Below are 15,185 nucleotides of genomic sequence, written 5' to 3'. Positions count from 1 at the left end.
CCCTCTCTAAAATACTGTGATTCTATGACCATATGATACTTTCTAGCACTATATCTAATGATCCTGTAAATGATTAAGTAATAAGTCATGTGTATGCAGATTAGTACAAATACGGTCATAATGCCTGGGAGTTAGATGTTACTTAGGCAAAGAAGTTTGACAGTTACTTTAAGCAACAGTATTGTCTCCTTCAAAATTTTATCCCATTAAAATTTTTTTTTTTGCTGGAAAAAGAAAACTGGCTTTGTCTGTGGATTTAAGCATGTTTGAGTTCCTTTAATTCTGACATTGTACCTTGGAAAAACACAAAACGAAAAAATGATCTGTGTTCAGAGAAGGGAGAAATCAATGTAAATCTCAATAAGGTGGGCCTGAAAGGATTGTTATGTGCACAGAAGCTTTTCTAGATGCATCCTCCTGGTTCAGGTTGCCTCCCAAGGCCTGGGACTGGATCATTATACTGGCTGCCAGTTGTGACAACTTTTTTTTTTCTTTCATATGCGGAGACTAGTCTTCTTTTTCAGCAATTCCTAGAAGAAACAAAGGATCATTAGTGGTTTGTGAATGCAGTGCTAGGTGTGAATATGGTACCAGATGTGCATGCGGTCAATGAATGCAGTGCCAGATGTGAAAAGCCTTGCTAAATTAATGGGTCTGTAAATGTAAATTCCCATAAGAAATTTTTGATGAAACTGATGTGGGTCATGTTAGGGTCCACTCAGCACCTTGGGTCTCAACCTACTTATTCTAAAGTTCCTAGGCTAGTTTCAGTTTTGTTGGGATATTCCCAGTTTTAAAGAGTCATACTAACATGAACAACTGCACACAAAAAAGTATCAGACAGCTTTTGCTCTGGGGCTCAGGAGTCTAGCACGAAGTTCTGGGCAATATTGGTAAATGTTTAATAACTAACTTTCTGTTGGATACACTTTTAAGTTCAATCTGCATTATAAATATTTTCTCCATTATCTTAAGTCTAAATAATCTATACAATAATAAGTCTAAATAATCAATAAAACAGCAAATCAATCCTTGATTTGCAGGTTTGCCAGTTTCCTAGATGGGAATGCTTGTATTGAAAATTTAACAATTGTCTGTCACAAGTTGGTTTATGCTGGTTCCAACACACTCCTGGCTGCAAGTGTGGAAGAAGGCAAAGTGAACACATTGAGGAAGGCAGTGGCAGGGTTATTTTTAAAAATCACTTTTGTCTACTGCATTTAAAAGTTGTTGCTTTCCAGGAGTGTAATGTCTTTCTCTTTGACTATTGCTCTTATTCAGAGGGTATAGTAAAAGTAACTACTCAACACAAATATAACAAGGATAAAATACAATAAAAACAATTAAAATAATTTGTACTGATAGTCTAGATAACTATTTACAAAATTATTTTTCATTGATTATTTTTTGATCATCACAACATGCCTGTGACATGGGCAGAAAGATGCTTATTATTTCCATTTTGGTAACTGTATTCAAACATAATTGGTTTCCTTTGTAATTTTATTTTATTTACTTTAAAACATTATTCTGAAAAGAGGTCCATAGGCTTCACCAGACTGCCAAAACGGTTTGTGACTCAAAAAAGGTTGAGAACCTCTGGTCTAGCCCAACCCTTTCCTTTTACAGAGGAGGAAACCGAATCTTAGAAAATGAAAGGGATTAGATCAAGATCACGCAGCTAGTTATTGCAAGCATAAGATGTGTGTGTTACCATGAATGATACGAATGTCTGCCTGGGTTTTCTAAATGGGACTCCAGGAAACATTAATAGATCTATCTGGCATCTTGCCTACTTCTCTCAAAAGGAGACTGTGATTCCTGCCTTGAGGGGAAGCAGAAAAAAGATTAGCAAGGTTGGAGACTTTGGTCTTCAATCTATAAAAGGGTTACTGGGCTTGAATTATATTGATTTGCCCCTTCAATATTGCTGGTCTAGCAGCACAAATTTTAGATTCAAAACAAAAAATCACTTCCCTTGTCACTAGCCCTTAGGTTACACTCACCAGCTTAACTCCTTCCCACTAGATGCTGGTTATACAAAAGACCATCATAAATAGTGAAATGAATAAGTCCATTTATCCAAGAGAATAGCAAACAGAAATTGGAGAAGTTATACACATTAGAATATGCCAGAAAATATACAGAGTGAATAATTGAGGTGAGATCTCTGCTTATCCAAGAGAGACATCCTGATCTCATTCAAGGTAAAATTCCCTCGAGTCTCTAGGGTGGTAAACTAGAAATCTATGATCCACATTCCGTTATATGTCTGCAGCTTCTAGAATCTGCCTGCCTGCATGACTGTCTGTTTGCCTATCTATGTTTGTCTGTCCACCCATCTGTTAGTCTGTCTGTCTCCAGGTTCTCTCTGAACGCATCTGGAGTTGGACCTTTAAAGAATGAAAATAGACTGGTACCACATGTGTCCTCTAGGGCAGGGCTTTTTAAATTTTTTTTCTCTCATGACCCCTTTCAGCAGCATTTGTTGGCATTGCATAGCCTGAGGGCATGTGTAGCGCAAAGTGTGCATGCTTTGTGTTTAGAATCAAGGCTTCAGTGAAGTTGCACGATGCAACATTAGCAAACACTGCCAGAAACACCTAGGATTCATTATGAGTTTGAATTTGAATTAAGTTTTGGTCGTTGCATGTTCAGAAATGTTTTACTGTTGCCAAATTTTCCTCAACCTTGTGGAGGTTGAGTTTAAGAAGCGCTGCTCTAGAGGACAGAATGTCTTTTTTCTCTCAAGCCTCTCACAGCAACTTCAACTCTTATATATGTCAACATCTTTACATCAGCATTCTCTCCATCAGTTGGAGTCACCTATAAGCAACAGTATGCAGAACACCCCAGGCATGACCCTGAGCAAGTCACTTAACCCTATTTACCTCAGCTTCCTCATCTATGAAATGAGCTGGAGAAGGAAACGGCAAACACTTCAGTATCTTTGCCAACAAAACCCCAAATGGGGCCTGAAGAGTCAAACAAGACTGAAAAACAACTGTACAGCCACAACTACTCATACCAAAATTATTCCTTCTGGCAAACCATTTCCTCTGACTGCTACTGGAATATTTCCAAGATAAAATGTTAATAGTTATCCATCTCAGATAATGGTTGCATTTAATTTTGTCTTACTCTCAAAACAGTGAGTGATGGAGGAATTCCAGGCCTGTGGAAGGACTGACATGTGGGAGGTACTTAAGGAGAGCAGGGAAGCCTTTTCATAACCCCCTCAAAGCTCAACTTATATTGATAAGGATATTCTAGATTAGCTTGGGAAGATCTCATTTGACTACTTTATCCTACGGACAAAGATCACTTCAGAGTTCAGTCATTTTGTGAACAAACAACCCTTAACTTTCATCATTTTCCCCATCCCTGATCTTATTTTCTAATCTGTATCCTATAACATAAAGAATTAGAAATTTTTGCATAGTGTTAAAAGGAACAGTGCAGTATAGAAGAAATTAACACCCTAAAAACAAAATTGGCCCAATGGTAAAAGAGGCACAAAAATGCGCTGAAGAAAGGAACTCCTTAAAAAGTAGAATTGACCAAATGGAAAAAGAGGTACAAAAGTTCGCTGAAGAAAACAATTCCTTAAAAATTAGAATTAGTCAAATGGAAACTAATGACTCCATGAAACATCAAGAAACAATAAAACAAAATGAAAAGAATGAAAAAAAATATGGAAAAATGTGAAATATCTCATCTAAAAAACAACTAATCTGAAAAATAGATCAAGGAGAGACTTAAGAATTATTGTACTACCTGACAGCTATGATAAAAAAAGTGCCTAGACATCATATTTCAAGAGACTATAAAGGAAAATTGCCCCTATATCTTAGATCTAGAGGGTAAAATAGAAACTGAAAGAATCTACCAATCACCTTCTGAAAGAAATCTTAAAATGGAAACTCCCAGGAATATTATATCCAAATTCTAGAGCTCCCAGGTCAATGATAGAATATTGCAAGCAGTCAGAAAGAAACAAAGCAAAGTAGACTTTTAAGGAGGGATAGGATAAAAAGAGAGTGAGAAGAAGAAACAGAAGAAAACAGGATGGAGGGAAATACACAGTAATCACAACTATGAATGTAAATGGTATGAGCTCACCCACAAAACAGAAGTTAATAGCAGAATGGATTAGAAACCAGAATCCAACAGTATACTGTTTACAAAAGAAACATTTGAAACAGAAAGATACAGAGTTAAAATAAAGAGCTAGAGTAGGAGCTAATATTCTTCAGTTGAAGTAAAAAAAGGCAGGGGTAGCAATCATAATCTCAGATAAAGCAAAAGCAAAACTAAACCTAATTAAAAGAAGTAATCAGGGAAACTACATTTTGCTAAAAGATAGCATAGACAATAAAATAATATCAAAATTTTTTTCAGTAAGTTTCTCAAATATATAGAGAATTGAGTCAAAGTTTTAAAAATACAATGGTCAAAGGATATGAACAGGTACTTTTTAGAAGAAATCAAAGATATCTATAGTCACATAAAAAATGCTCTAAATGATTATTGATTAGTTCAATCATTTCAGTTGTGTCTGACTCTTCTTGATCCCATTTGGGTTTTCCTGGCAAAGATAATGGAGTAGTTTACCATTTCCTTCTCCAGCTCATTTTACAGATGAAGAACTGAGGCATACAGGGTTAAGTGACTTGTCTGAGGTCAAATTTGAACTTAGGAAGATGAGTTTTCTTGACTTTAGGCCTGGCACTCTATTTCTTATGCCACCTAGCTGCCCATAGATTGATCAGAGAAACGCAAATTAAAACATCTCTGAGGTACCACTTCACATCTATCAGAAATGACAAATGCTGGAGGAGATGAGGGAAAATAGGTACACTAATGAACTTTTGGTGGAGTAGTGAACTGGTCCAATCATTTTGGAGAACAATGTGGAACTATGCCCAAAAGGCTGTAAAACTATGCATACTCTTTCACCCAGCAGTACTATTAGGTCTGTACTGCAATGATATTAAAGAATAAGGAAAAGGACTTATATGCACAAAAATATTTATATCACCTCCTTTGTGGTAGCAAAGAATTGGAAGTAAAGGGATTGCTCATAATTAGGGAATGGCTTAACAAGTTGTGGCGTATGATTATGATGGAGACCTATTGTGCTATGAGAAATGATAAAGGGAATGGTTTCAGGAAAACAACAACAACATGACAAGACCTATATGAACTGATGCAAAGTGAAGAGAGAAGAACCGGGAGATCAGTACGCATGATAACAGCTGTATTGTAAATGATGACCAACTATGAAAGACTTGGCTATTCTAATCCATACCATGATCCAAGATAATTTCAAGGAACTCGAGATGAAAAAATGCTATCCAGCTCCAGAGAGAGAACTGATGAAGTTAGTGCAAATTGAAGTAAAAATTCTTGTTTTCTTTTTTTTATGGTATGGCTAATATGGAAATATGTTTTGCATGATTTCACATATATAATTAATATATTGCTTGCCTTCTCAGTGGGTGAGGGGGTTGGAAGGAGGGAAAGAATTTGAAATTTAAAATTTAAAAAGAAAAGAATGTTAAAAATAAGTAAATAATAAATTTAGTGAAAAAAGAAATTTGAGATTGAAAAATTGAAAAAAAAGGGGTATGTGTGTGAGCTATTAATGAAGTAAGAGGCGCTGCATGAATAGTTCACTTCTCTATAACATGCTATACTAGTATAGCTCACATGCTATACTAGTCTACACATAATACTAAGTGTTAATAAATTAATACTAATGATGATTAATTAATAGTCTTAAGAGATCTAGAAAAGGCCTACAGCATATTGGGCAAACCCTGGGTGCTGTTTTCATGCAAAAATATGGACAGAGGGTATGTGGATAAGGGACAAGAAGTCCACAGACGAGGACCCTAGTTTTGCTCTGTAGGACTGGAATCTTCACTGTCAGAGGGAGTGGCGCCATCAGCTTGATCACAGCTGCAGTGAAGTGGAAGGATAGGGTAAAATCCTTGTTTCAAAGCAGTGACTGACTCTAAAAATGATTTTAGCTCTCAAAAGCCATCTGGCAAATCTGTAAGGAGATATGACCAAGTTAGTTTTGTTAATTTAGAGGAGTTGGCAAGCTGAAGATGGAGAGATTATTCAGTTCCATTCTGATAAACAATTAGACAAAAATTTACTGGTCATTTAAAATGTGTCAAGCATTGTACTAAGGCATTTCTAGGGTTCAAATGAGGCTATAAGCAAAAGTATAATATGAAGTTTGAAGTAAAATAAAAAGTATAATAAGGAACTTACTATTTCAGTGAGGAGACAAAACATATGCACCTGAATTACTTAGGTGAAAATGCAAGATATTAGGATTAACTCCGAAATGAGAGGTGCAGAAGGGTCAGTTTGGTTGGTTTGTTGGGGAAGACTTAGAGATGGAGATGAGATACAAAGGATGAACAGAATTTGGATATGGAAGAACAAATAAAGGTAATGAAAACACTAAGGGTGAAGAGCCATCTGAAGAGAAGCATGGAGGAAGGCACTGAGGATTCCATTGTTTACTGAGTAATCAAGCAACAGATGCTCAGCATGGTGCTAAGGAGATACAGAAGAAATATAAAGTGGTCCCTACCCTCCAGCAACCTGTAATCTAGTTGATGGGGCCTAGGAGAGATAGGACTGATGATCACAAAACAATTAGTGAACAATATAGGACAATATGGGGCAGCTTGGTGGTGAAGTGGATAGAATGCTGGGTCTGGAGTCAGGAAGACTCTGTGGGTTCAATTCTGGTCTCAGACACTGTTGTGTGACCTTGGGCAAGTCATCTAACCCTGTTTGCCTTAGTTTCCTAATCTGTAAAATGAGCTGGAGAACGAAACGGCAAACCACTCCAGGATCTTTGCCAAGAAAACTCCAAATGGGGTCACAAAGAGTTGGACACGACTGAAAAATGACTCGACAAAAGAAGATAACATGTAGTTACGTTTGTGTGGTATTGACTAAGTGCTTAGAGATGGAATAATCAATAAGGATTAGATTAGAAGCATAGAATCTTAGGGTAGGAAGGAGCTTTAGAAATCTTCTAGGCCAGGGGTGGGAAACCTACAACCTTGAGGCCACATGTGGCCTTCTAGGTCCTTGGGTGAGGCTTTTTGACTGAGTCCAAGTTTTACAGAACAAATCCTTTTATCGAGGGGATTTGTTCTATGAGGTTTGGATTCAGTCAACGGGATGCTCTTGAGGACCTAGAGAGCCACATGTGGCCTTGAGTTCACAGGTTCCCCACCCTTGTTCTAGGCCAAGGATTCCCAATTTTTTTCAGAATGCTTGACTTTCAGCAAACCTTCCTGTACTTAAAACACACACAACTGTATACGTTGAAGTTTAGGGGAGTGCTAAGGGGCTGCAATCCCAGAGGGAACAGGTAGGTGGTGCTAAAGGTCCAGGCTCAACCCAAATGACACCAATTCCTGAGAGCTGAGTGCTAAGGGGTTAACACACATTATTTTCATATTTCTGGCATATAACTCAGGGCTAGGGCAGCTGATTTATATGCCTTTGCATTTAAATAGCTTTTTGGGGGGTGTCTCTCCTCCTCTGTTCCCTCTGTTCTCCTTCCCCCAATGGATTAAAAATACATGAAACCTTAGAACTTATCCAGAGGGCCAACAAACGTCATTATTTCATTTTGGAGACAAGGAAGCTCAGTGGGAGGGGAGGGAAGTGAAATGTTCAAGGTAGAAGCATTGTTGTAATTGAACCTAGGAGCTAGGGCTTCAGACTTTGGACTAGAATACTTCTTTTTTCATAAGATTTTAGAGCTGTAAGGGACTTTAGGGATCAGAGAGTCTAATCCTCCCCTTCCCCTGTTTTATAGATGAGGGATCCGGGCCTTGAGATTAAATGATTTGCCAAAGGTTATTTAGCTAGTAACGGGCAGCTAGGTGGTGAAGTAGATAGAGTGACAGGCCTGGAGTCAGGAAGACTCATCTCCCTTTGTTCAAATCTGGCCTCAAACACTTAGTATTGTGTGACCCTGGGAGAGTCACTGAACCCTGTTTGCTTCAGTTTCCTCATTTGTAAAATGAGCTGGAGAAGGAAATGGCAAACACTCCAGTATCTTTGCCAAGAGAATCCCAAACAGGGTCACCATTCCTAAACCTCCAAAGTAGTTTACTTTACTGTTAGAACAATATGAAACTCTTCCTACTGGGCTCCCAGGAAATGAGGATATGGAAACTACTATTTAAAATTCAACCCAAGAACAATTCATTTTCCATCATCTATTCAATGACCGTCCTGTTTTAATGGACATTTATTACTATACCAAACACTTTAGCATCTAATTTTATTCTGTATTATGCTATTCTATAACTGCTTCATGTGTAAATCTTTTGTCCTTGCAAAAAGATCACATATCCCTGTGGATAAAGAATAGCATCTCCTCATTGGAAACCTTCAAACAAAAATTGGATGACTATTTGTTGGCTGTGTTGCAAGGGAGATTCTTTTTGGGTATGTGTTGAACTGGTTGGATTCTGAGGCCTCCTCCAGCTCTCAAATTTTGTGATTCTTTTAATGGAATTCTTGTGTGTCCTTGAAAATACTTAGCACACAATAAATATTCCAGAAATACTGTTTGAACCTAATGACATTCTTATTCATCCTGAAATATCTTATGAATCACCCATACATTCAACGGAGTTTAAAGATGTAGGTTATCAAAAGCGTTCAGTGTTTAAGTTAGGCCAGGGGAGGCCATCTGAAACCACAGGGAAACTGTTGGGTTTTGTTTGATTCTATGAATCTGCTCTTCAATAGTGATGCTTAGAATAGTTCATTTTGAAACTAGGGAAATCTGGGGTTGTTTAGGTGACAGCCGAGGAATGGGAAGAAGTTCCATACTTCAAAGTATGTGCTGAAAGATAGCTGGCTACCAAAAGACATCTAGGGAGTCGAGAAATGGTGAAGGGTAGGCTAGTTTTCTGAGAGGCAGCTTAGTGTAGGGCAGGAATGTCAGCCTCAGATACAAATGAAGGGCCACTAATCCTATGTAAGTATCCCTGCAGGCTGCATAATGAATTAGTTTTGAAATATAATTATCTATCTTGTATTTTTATTTATTTTGTTAAATATTTCACAGTTACATTTTAATCTGGTTTGACCATACTTGGGAGGGTAACACCTTTGGTGTATTTGATGGAGAACTGACCTCAGAGTTTAGAAAGATCTAAATTCAAATCTTATCTCTGACCTGTGCTGTGTGACCCTGGGTAAGTCACTTAGCCCCTAAGTCCCCCAGGTGATGGTCTAATAATGTAAGGTACAGAGCAGCTGCTGATCTGCTTTTGGTAAAAGTTTCTTTACAATACTGAAATCACAGGTCTAGTAAAAAGGTTAAAAATCAATTAGTTTAACAACTCTTCAACCAGGAGAAATATGTTGATGTAAAAGGCTATTTGACCAAGGTCCACAAGGTACAATAATATGTGAGCCTAAAACATTCTTTCTAGAGCTGGAGAGGAGGGAGTGGGATTGTCCCATTTTTCCAACTTGGGTCAAGTCATCTTTTGTAGGTAGCCTAACATTCCTTTGCTTCCAGGGACTAACCATATTGACGTTAGACTTGGTGTAGAAACTCTATCAGCTTTAGCCCTACTTCAGCTCAGGATGCTGAACTCAAGTGATCCACCAACTTTGATTCCCACCCATAACAGCTAGGACTGCAGGCGTGACCATTTGGCAGACTCAGAAACATATCCAACTCTGAGCTATTCCAGGGCGAATTGCAGGGGACGACCCATTAGTCTTCTTTCTATTTCCAAACCATGTCACCTTCACTCTGGCCATCTTCTTTATCCCATTCCTTCTGGAACTCAGACTCTGCCCCTTTGAACCCTGAGCTCTAAGAAGTGACCTCTTGCCTTTATTTGCCCAGAACCAGGTTACTGGACTATTTCCCTGCCATTTCCAAACCACACTACCTCATGCATGCTCACCTTGCCCCCTACCCTCTTTCTTCCTTTTCCCTTTGTGTCGTCTTCCCGCATTAGAATCTAAGCTCCTTAAAGATACAGATTTTTGTTTGCCTGTACTTGCATCCCTAGGCTCAGCACAATGCCAAACATATAGTAAGTATTTAATAAATAATTAGTTAATTTGTTTATTCAGTCACCTAGTCCTTGTGAATCCACTATATTAAAAAAGTGTTCTATTGAAGAATCCTTGCACTAATAAACATTTGATGCATCTCACCCAGGGATGTGTTGGTAAATGTTTAATAGCTGACTCTCTGAAAACAAAATGTCCACAGGACAGACTTTTAAATTTAATCTGCATTGTTAACATTTTGTCCATCACTTTCTTAAGCCTAGGTAATCAACACAACAATAAGCTAATCCCTGATTTCTATCATTTCTTGATTTCAGAGTTGTGAATGCTCCCATTGGAAATTTAACAACCAGATCTTGGAATATGGCACAATTGGCTCCAGCATGCCACTATTGATCAAACCAGACCATAATCAGCGGCAAGAGCATTTTCACATTAATGTTTCCTGGTCTATTGCAATGTTTGCATTAATAAAGGTCACTAAGGCATTTTCAGGATGGCTCATTCCTTCTATTCTGTAGATTATATGTCTAGCTAGCTTTATTCTTCTCCCTCTTGTAGACTTTCCCTTTCATTCAGATTTTCATCAGAGGATGAGATAAGCAAGGATAGGCTAGAAATCCATCATTCTACTTTACTTTTCATTTACTTCCACTTCCTCTAAACAAATGTAAATTCCTTGAGGGCAGGGATGTAGCATTTTTTCCTCAATATCCCTAGAACCTAGTAGAGTAACTGGCAGATGCTGGGCACTTAACAAATGCTTGTTGAATTGAATTTCCAGTCCTGATAAAAAGCTAGTGAAGGAAAATGTAGAAACTACTGTGAAAGATGAAATTCCAGAATAATCTATTATTTTCTGCTATTGATTTAATAATCATCTTCAGCTTTCCTGGGCAATCTAGAAATGAATTTGCAAGCAAAATGGTCAGGGAGGGAATATCTTTTCTCAAAAGAATTTTACTCACCTTCAAGCAACTGATTTGATTTGGCAAGCAATTCCCCGAAAACCAATTTCACAGGCGCACATGCATTCCCCATCCAACAGCATGATGGTTCCTCCATTTTGACAGGGCTGGCATTTGTGGGAGCTGAACTCGGCAATATAGTCATTTATGGATTTTTCCAAATTTTGTTTCTTTTCATGTGCATCTTTCATTCTCAGTGGAACCAGATTATTTATTGGAGATAGCTGCGGATCAAATGAAATGACCCATAATGTCTTAAAGTGCTATATAAATGCTATTTATTATCAACAACAATAATAATATAAGTATCACTATTATCATGGACCTGTGTCTTGGGATTTTAAGATCTAGAGCTGGAAGAGGCCTTAGAGATGATGTTATCCAACTGCCTCATTTTGCAGAGTTAGAAGTTGAGGCCAAGAGAAGTTAGGTAACTCCCCCAAGTTTAACAAAGTGATAAATAGCTGAGCCAGAATTTGAGTTCTATTCCTCTGACTAAAGAGCCAGGTGCTTCTTTCCCTGCAATAGGCTGGCTGCCTCTTACGATCTCATACTTCCCCTCAGGACCTCGCCTAAACATTCTTTAAACACATATTAGGTGCTTAATGAATATTTAAGTGAATGCCACACGTGTGGATAAGATCATGTATTTTTTTTCCTGGGCTGGTTGGCTTTTTGTTTGGCTATTTATGGTGCAGTCAGTTTATAGGGAGCTTAGAAATAGAGAAACCTCAAAATTCCTTGCATCACTGCATTCTTTTTTTTTAAAATAGTATTTTATTTTTTTTCAATTACATATAAAGACAATTTTTAACATTCCTCTTTTAAATAAAAAATTTTGAGTTCCAAATTTTCTTCTTCTCTCCCTTCTCTTCTCCCTCCCTAAGATAGTAAGCAATTTGATACAGGTTCATATGTGAAATCGTATAAAACATATTTCCATATTAGTCATGTTATGAAAGAAGAAATAGTTTGCAAAAAAAATTACAGTTTGCAAAGGGAAAAAAATAAAGAAAGTGAAAATGATATGCTTTGATTTGCATTCAGACTCCATCAATTCCTTCTCTGGAAGGCATCCCTGTGTTGTTTAGCAGCTGAATTTAGGTTAGTGAAAATCAATATTTCCAAACCATTAAAGCCATCTAAACATACTATTGTGCTTTTTATCATAGCTGATATTACAAATCTCTGCACAATTACCTGGTTTGCCTTGTTTATTGGGGCAGGTTCTAATTTTAATGCAATAAAGTGAGTTTTACCCAACATTCCATGAAACTGTAATATATATTGAACATTTACTCTTGCACTTGTTGTTGAGTTGTTTCAGTTGTGTCTAGCTCCTCATGATCCCATTTGGGGTTTTCTTGGCTGAGATACCAATGTGGTTTGCCATTTCCTTCTCCAGCTCATTTTACAGATGAGGAAACTGAGGCAAACAGTGTTAAATAACTTCCCCAGGGTCACACAACTGGTAAGTGTCTGAGGCTGGATTTGAACTTGAAGACAAGAAGATGAGTCTTCCTGACTCCAGGTCCAGCGCTCTATCTACTGCACCACCTAACTGCCCAGACTCTTGCAGAATCTTAAAGTGGGAAGTGACTTTAGAGGCCAATTAGTCCAACCACTACTGACCAGAATTCCTCTTGACAACATATCAGGTTATACAACCTTCCCTTGAAGGCCTCTATTGATCTGGAACCCACTGCCTTCCAAAGCAGTCCATTTTACCCTTAGAGACCTAGAAAGTATTAGGAAGTTTTCCCTTACATCAAGCTTGAATCTGCTTCTGTCCTGCTTTCACCTGTTGTTGCTAGTTTTCACCTCTCGGACCAAGCAGAACAAGTCCAATTTCCTTTATAGAACACAATCATTCAGATACTTGTAGATAGTTATCATTCTCCCTAAGTCTTCTCTTCTCTATTCCAAACATTCTCAGCTCCTATTGCCTGGCCATCCTGGTCACCTACCTTTGAATGATATTCAGCTTGTCAATATCCTTTTCTTTTGAAATGTGGCACCCTGAACTGAATGTCATACATGCCGTATTCCAGATGTGGCCTCACCAGAACAATTCAACTTAATTCAATTAATCAAATGATTATAAAATGCCTAGTATATGCCAGACACCATAGGAGACACTGGGGATGCAAAGACACAAATGAAAGCTTTCCATACACTAAAAGAATTTAGATTCTACTGGAGAGGGAACATAATATTATGATAATCCCCAAACTCCTCTTTTCTGGGGGACCTCTCCAAGACCCATAAAGCTCACTTGTGGTAGGCTGCTTGTCTTTTGGACCCACCTATTCATCCATTCCTCCATTATCACAAACCATCCCTTTCCTGGAAATGTCCATAGCCTGTGCTTATACAGGTGGGACCTTCACTGGCCAACCCCTAGCATCTCCTTCTGTATAGCATTTGAAGCAAGAAACCAAAATCATATGCCTCAAAAAGACCTGTTCCCTTCCTAAAAAAGCCCACAATACTTGATAAGACTCTCTGCTGTGGAGGAGATGAAGGACTTGGTTGTCCCAAATATTGGCTAGAAAGTGAGGAAGAGAGTTGGCCAAACCTGGGTGTGCCAAGTCTGAAGTCAGTCTCTCTGAAGAACCATCCCTTATCACCATCCTTCTTTGTACTATGACCTGAAGACTATTGTATCCAAATCCCAGTGGCTACTCTCCTTATGCCTACAACTGTCTCAGCAACAGAAGCCTAATTGTATCCCATCCCTCTGTCAACTGAGACCCCAACGTCTTCTTTGCCTATGAACCCTGTTCCCCTGCCCATCCCATATGCTTCTTGCCCTTGACTGTGTCTTTAGGCCTTGAGTCTTCCCTTGCTTAAGTTAAAACATGATATAATTAAGCCATATTACTTCATACAACACTGGCGTTTAAAAATCTATTGTAGAACACATCCTCTATTCATCCTCATTTAGCAATATGAAAATCTAGGAGGGTGTCCATTTCAGGCATGGAGGATAATAGAGGATAGTTCCTTGATTTGACATGTCATGTCAAATTCAAGGAATAGCTTATAGCTCATAGTTATTATATATGTATTATACATATATAATACATACATATATTTTATATAAGCCTATAGCTTATAGTTATTTTATAACAAAGTGTATGAAGGAGAGTAATGGTGGATAATTCTGGAAAGGTAAGTCACAGTCACACTGTGTAGGGCTCTAAATGTCAAGCTAATGAGTTTTTGTTTTGTCTTGGAGACAATGGGGGTCCATAAAAGTTTTTTGAGCAGGGGAGCGATGTGGTCAGGCCTATGTTTTAGGATGATTATTTTGACAACTGCGTAAAGGGTAGATGAGAGAGGAAATAGAAACAGAGAGAATAATTAAGAGGCTATTAAGATAGTCCAGGTGAAATGTGCTGAAAGCATGACATAGGATGGTGGCAATGCAAGTGGTGAGGGGGGAAAGGATGTGAGAGATATTGTGGAAGCAGAATCAACAGGATTTGGAAAGTGATTGGCTGTGAGAGATGACATGGAGGGACAAGTCAAAGGTGAGTCAAAGGTTATGGATCTGGGTAATTGGGAGGATGGTTGGGGCTCTCAATAGGAAAGAGAAAATTTGAAGAAGTAGCAATTTTAATGGAAAAGATGAAGGACATATTGAGTTTGGGGGTTTTAAAATGACATTGAGGCAGAGATGTCTAGCTGTCACTTAAAAATGCAGGACAGTTCAAATCTGGCCTCAGACACATAACATTTACTGGCTGTGTGACCCTGGGCAAGTCACTTAACCAACCCATTGCTTAACCCCCCAAAAAATGCAGGACAGAACTTTTCAAGAGAGATAGTTCTGTTATAGATTTGGAAGTTAGCTGCAAGAAATAATTGAACCCATGGGAATTGATGATGGGGCAGTTAGGTGGCACAGTGAATAAAGTACTGGACTGGAGTCAAGAAGATTCCTCTTTGTGAGTTCAAATCTGGCCTCAGAAATTTACTAGTGTGTGATCCTGGGCAAGTCACTTAACCCTGCCTTCCTTAGTTTCCTCATCTGTAAAATGAACTGGAGAAGGAAATGGCAAACCACTCCAGCATCTTTGCCAAGAAAACCCCAAATGGGGTCATAAAGAGTCAGAC

At 38.3% G+C, this 15,185-nt stretch overlaps 1 protein-coding gene across 2 annotated transcripts in view; it reads right to left on the bottom strand.

The window, feature by feature from the left end:
* Positions 1-251: 251 nt before the first annotated feature.
* The window catches only part of C9 (complement C9), a 65,302-nt gene continuing 50,368 nt past the window's right edge, over positions 252-15,185 (bottom strand). For both annotated transcript variants that reach the window (XM_027863393.1, XM_027863394.1), the window contains exons 10-11: positions 11,064-11,287; positions 252-530 (exon numbers count right to left, since the gene is read on the bottom strand). In XM_027863393.1, coding sequence (XP_027719194.1) covers positions 11,066-11,287 — 222 coding nt within the window. In that variant the 3' untranslated portion in view covers positions 252-530; positions 11,064-11,065. The remainder of the gene's footprint in view (positions 531-11,063; positions 11,288-15,185) is intronic.

The sequence above is a fragment of the Vombatus ursinus genome, unplaced genomic scaffold, assembly GCF_900497805.2.
Source record: "Vombatus ursinus unplaced genomic scaffold, bare-nosed wombat genome assembly UNPS02014772.1, whole genome shotgun sequence".
Classification (NCBI taxonomy): domain Eukaryota; kingdom Metazoa; phylum Chordata; class Mammalia; order Diprotodontia; family Vombatidae; genus Vombatus; species Vombatus ursinus.
This window is presented reverse-complemented; position numbering and strand designations above follow the sequence as displayed.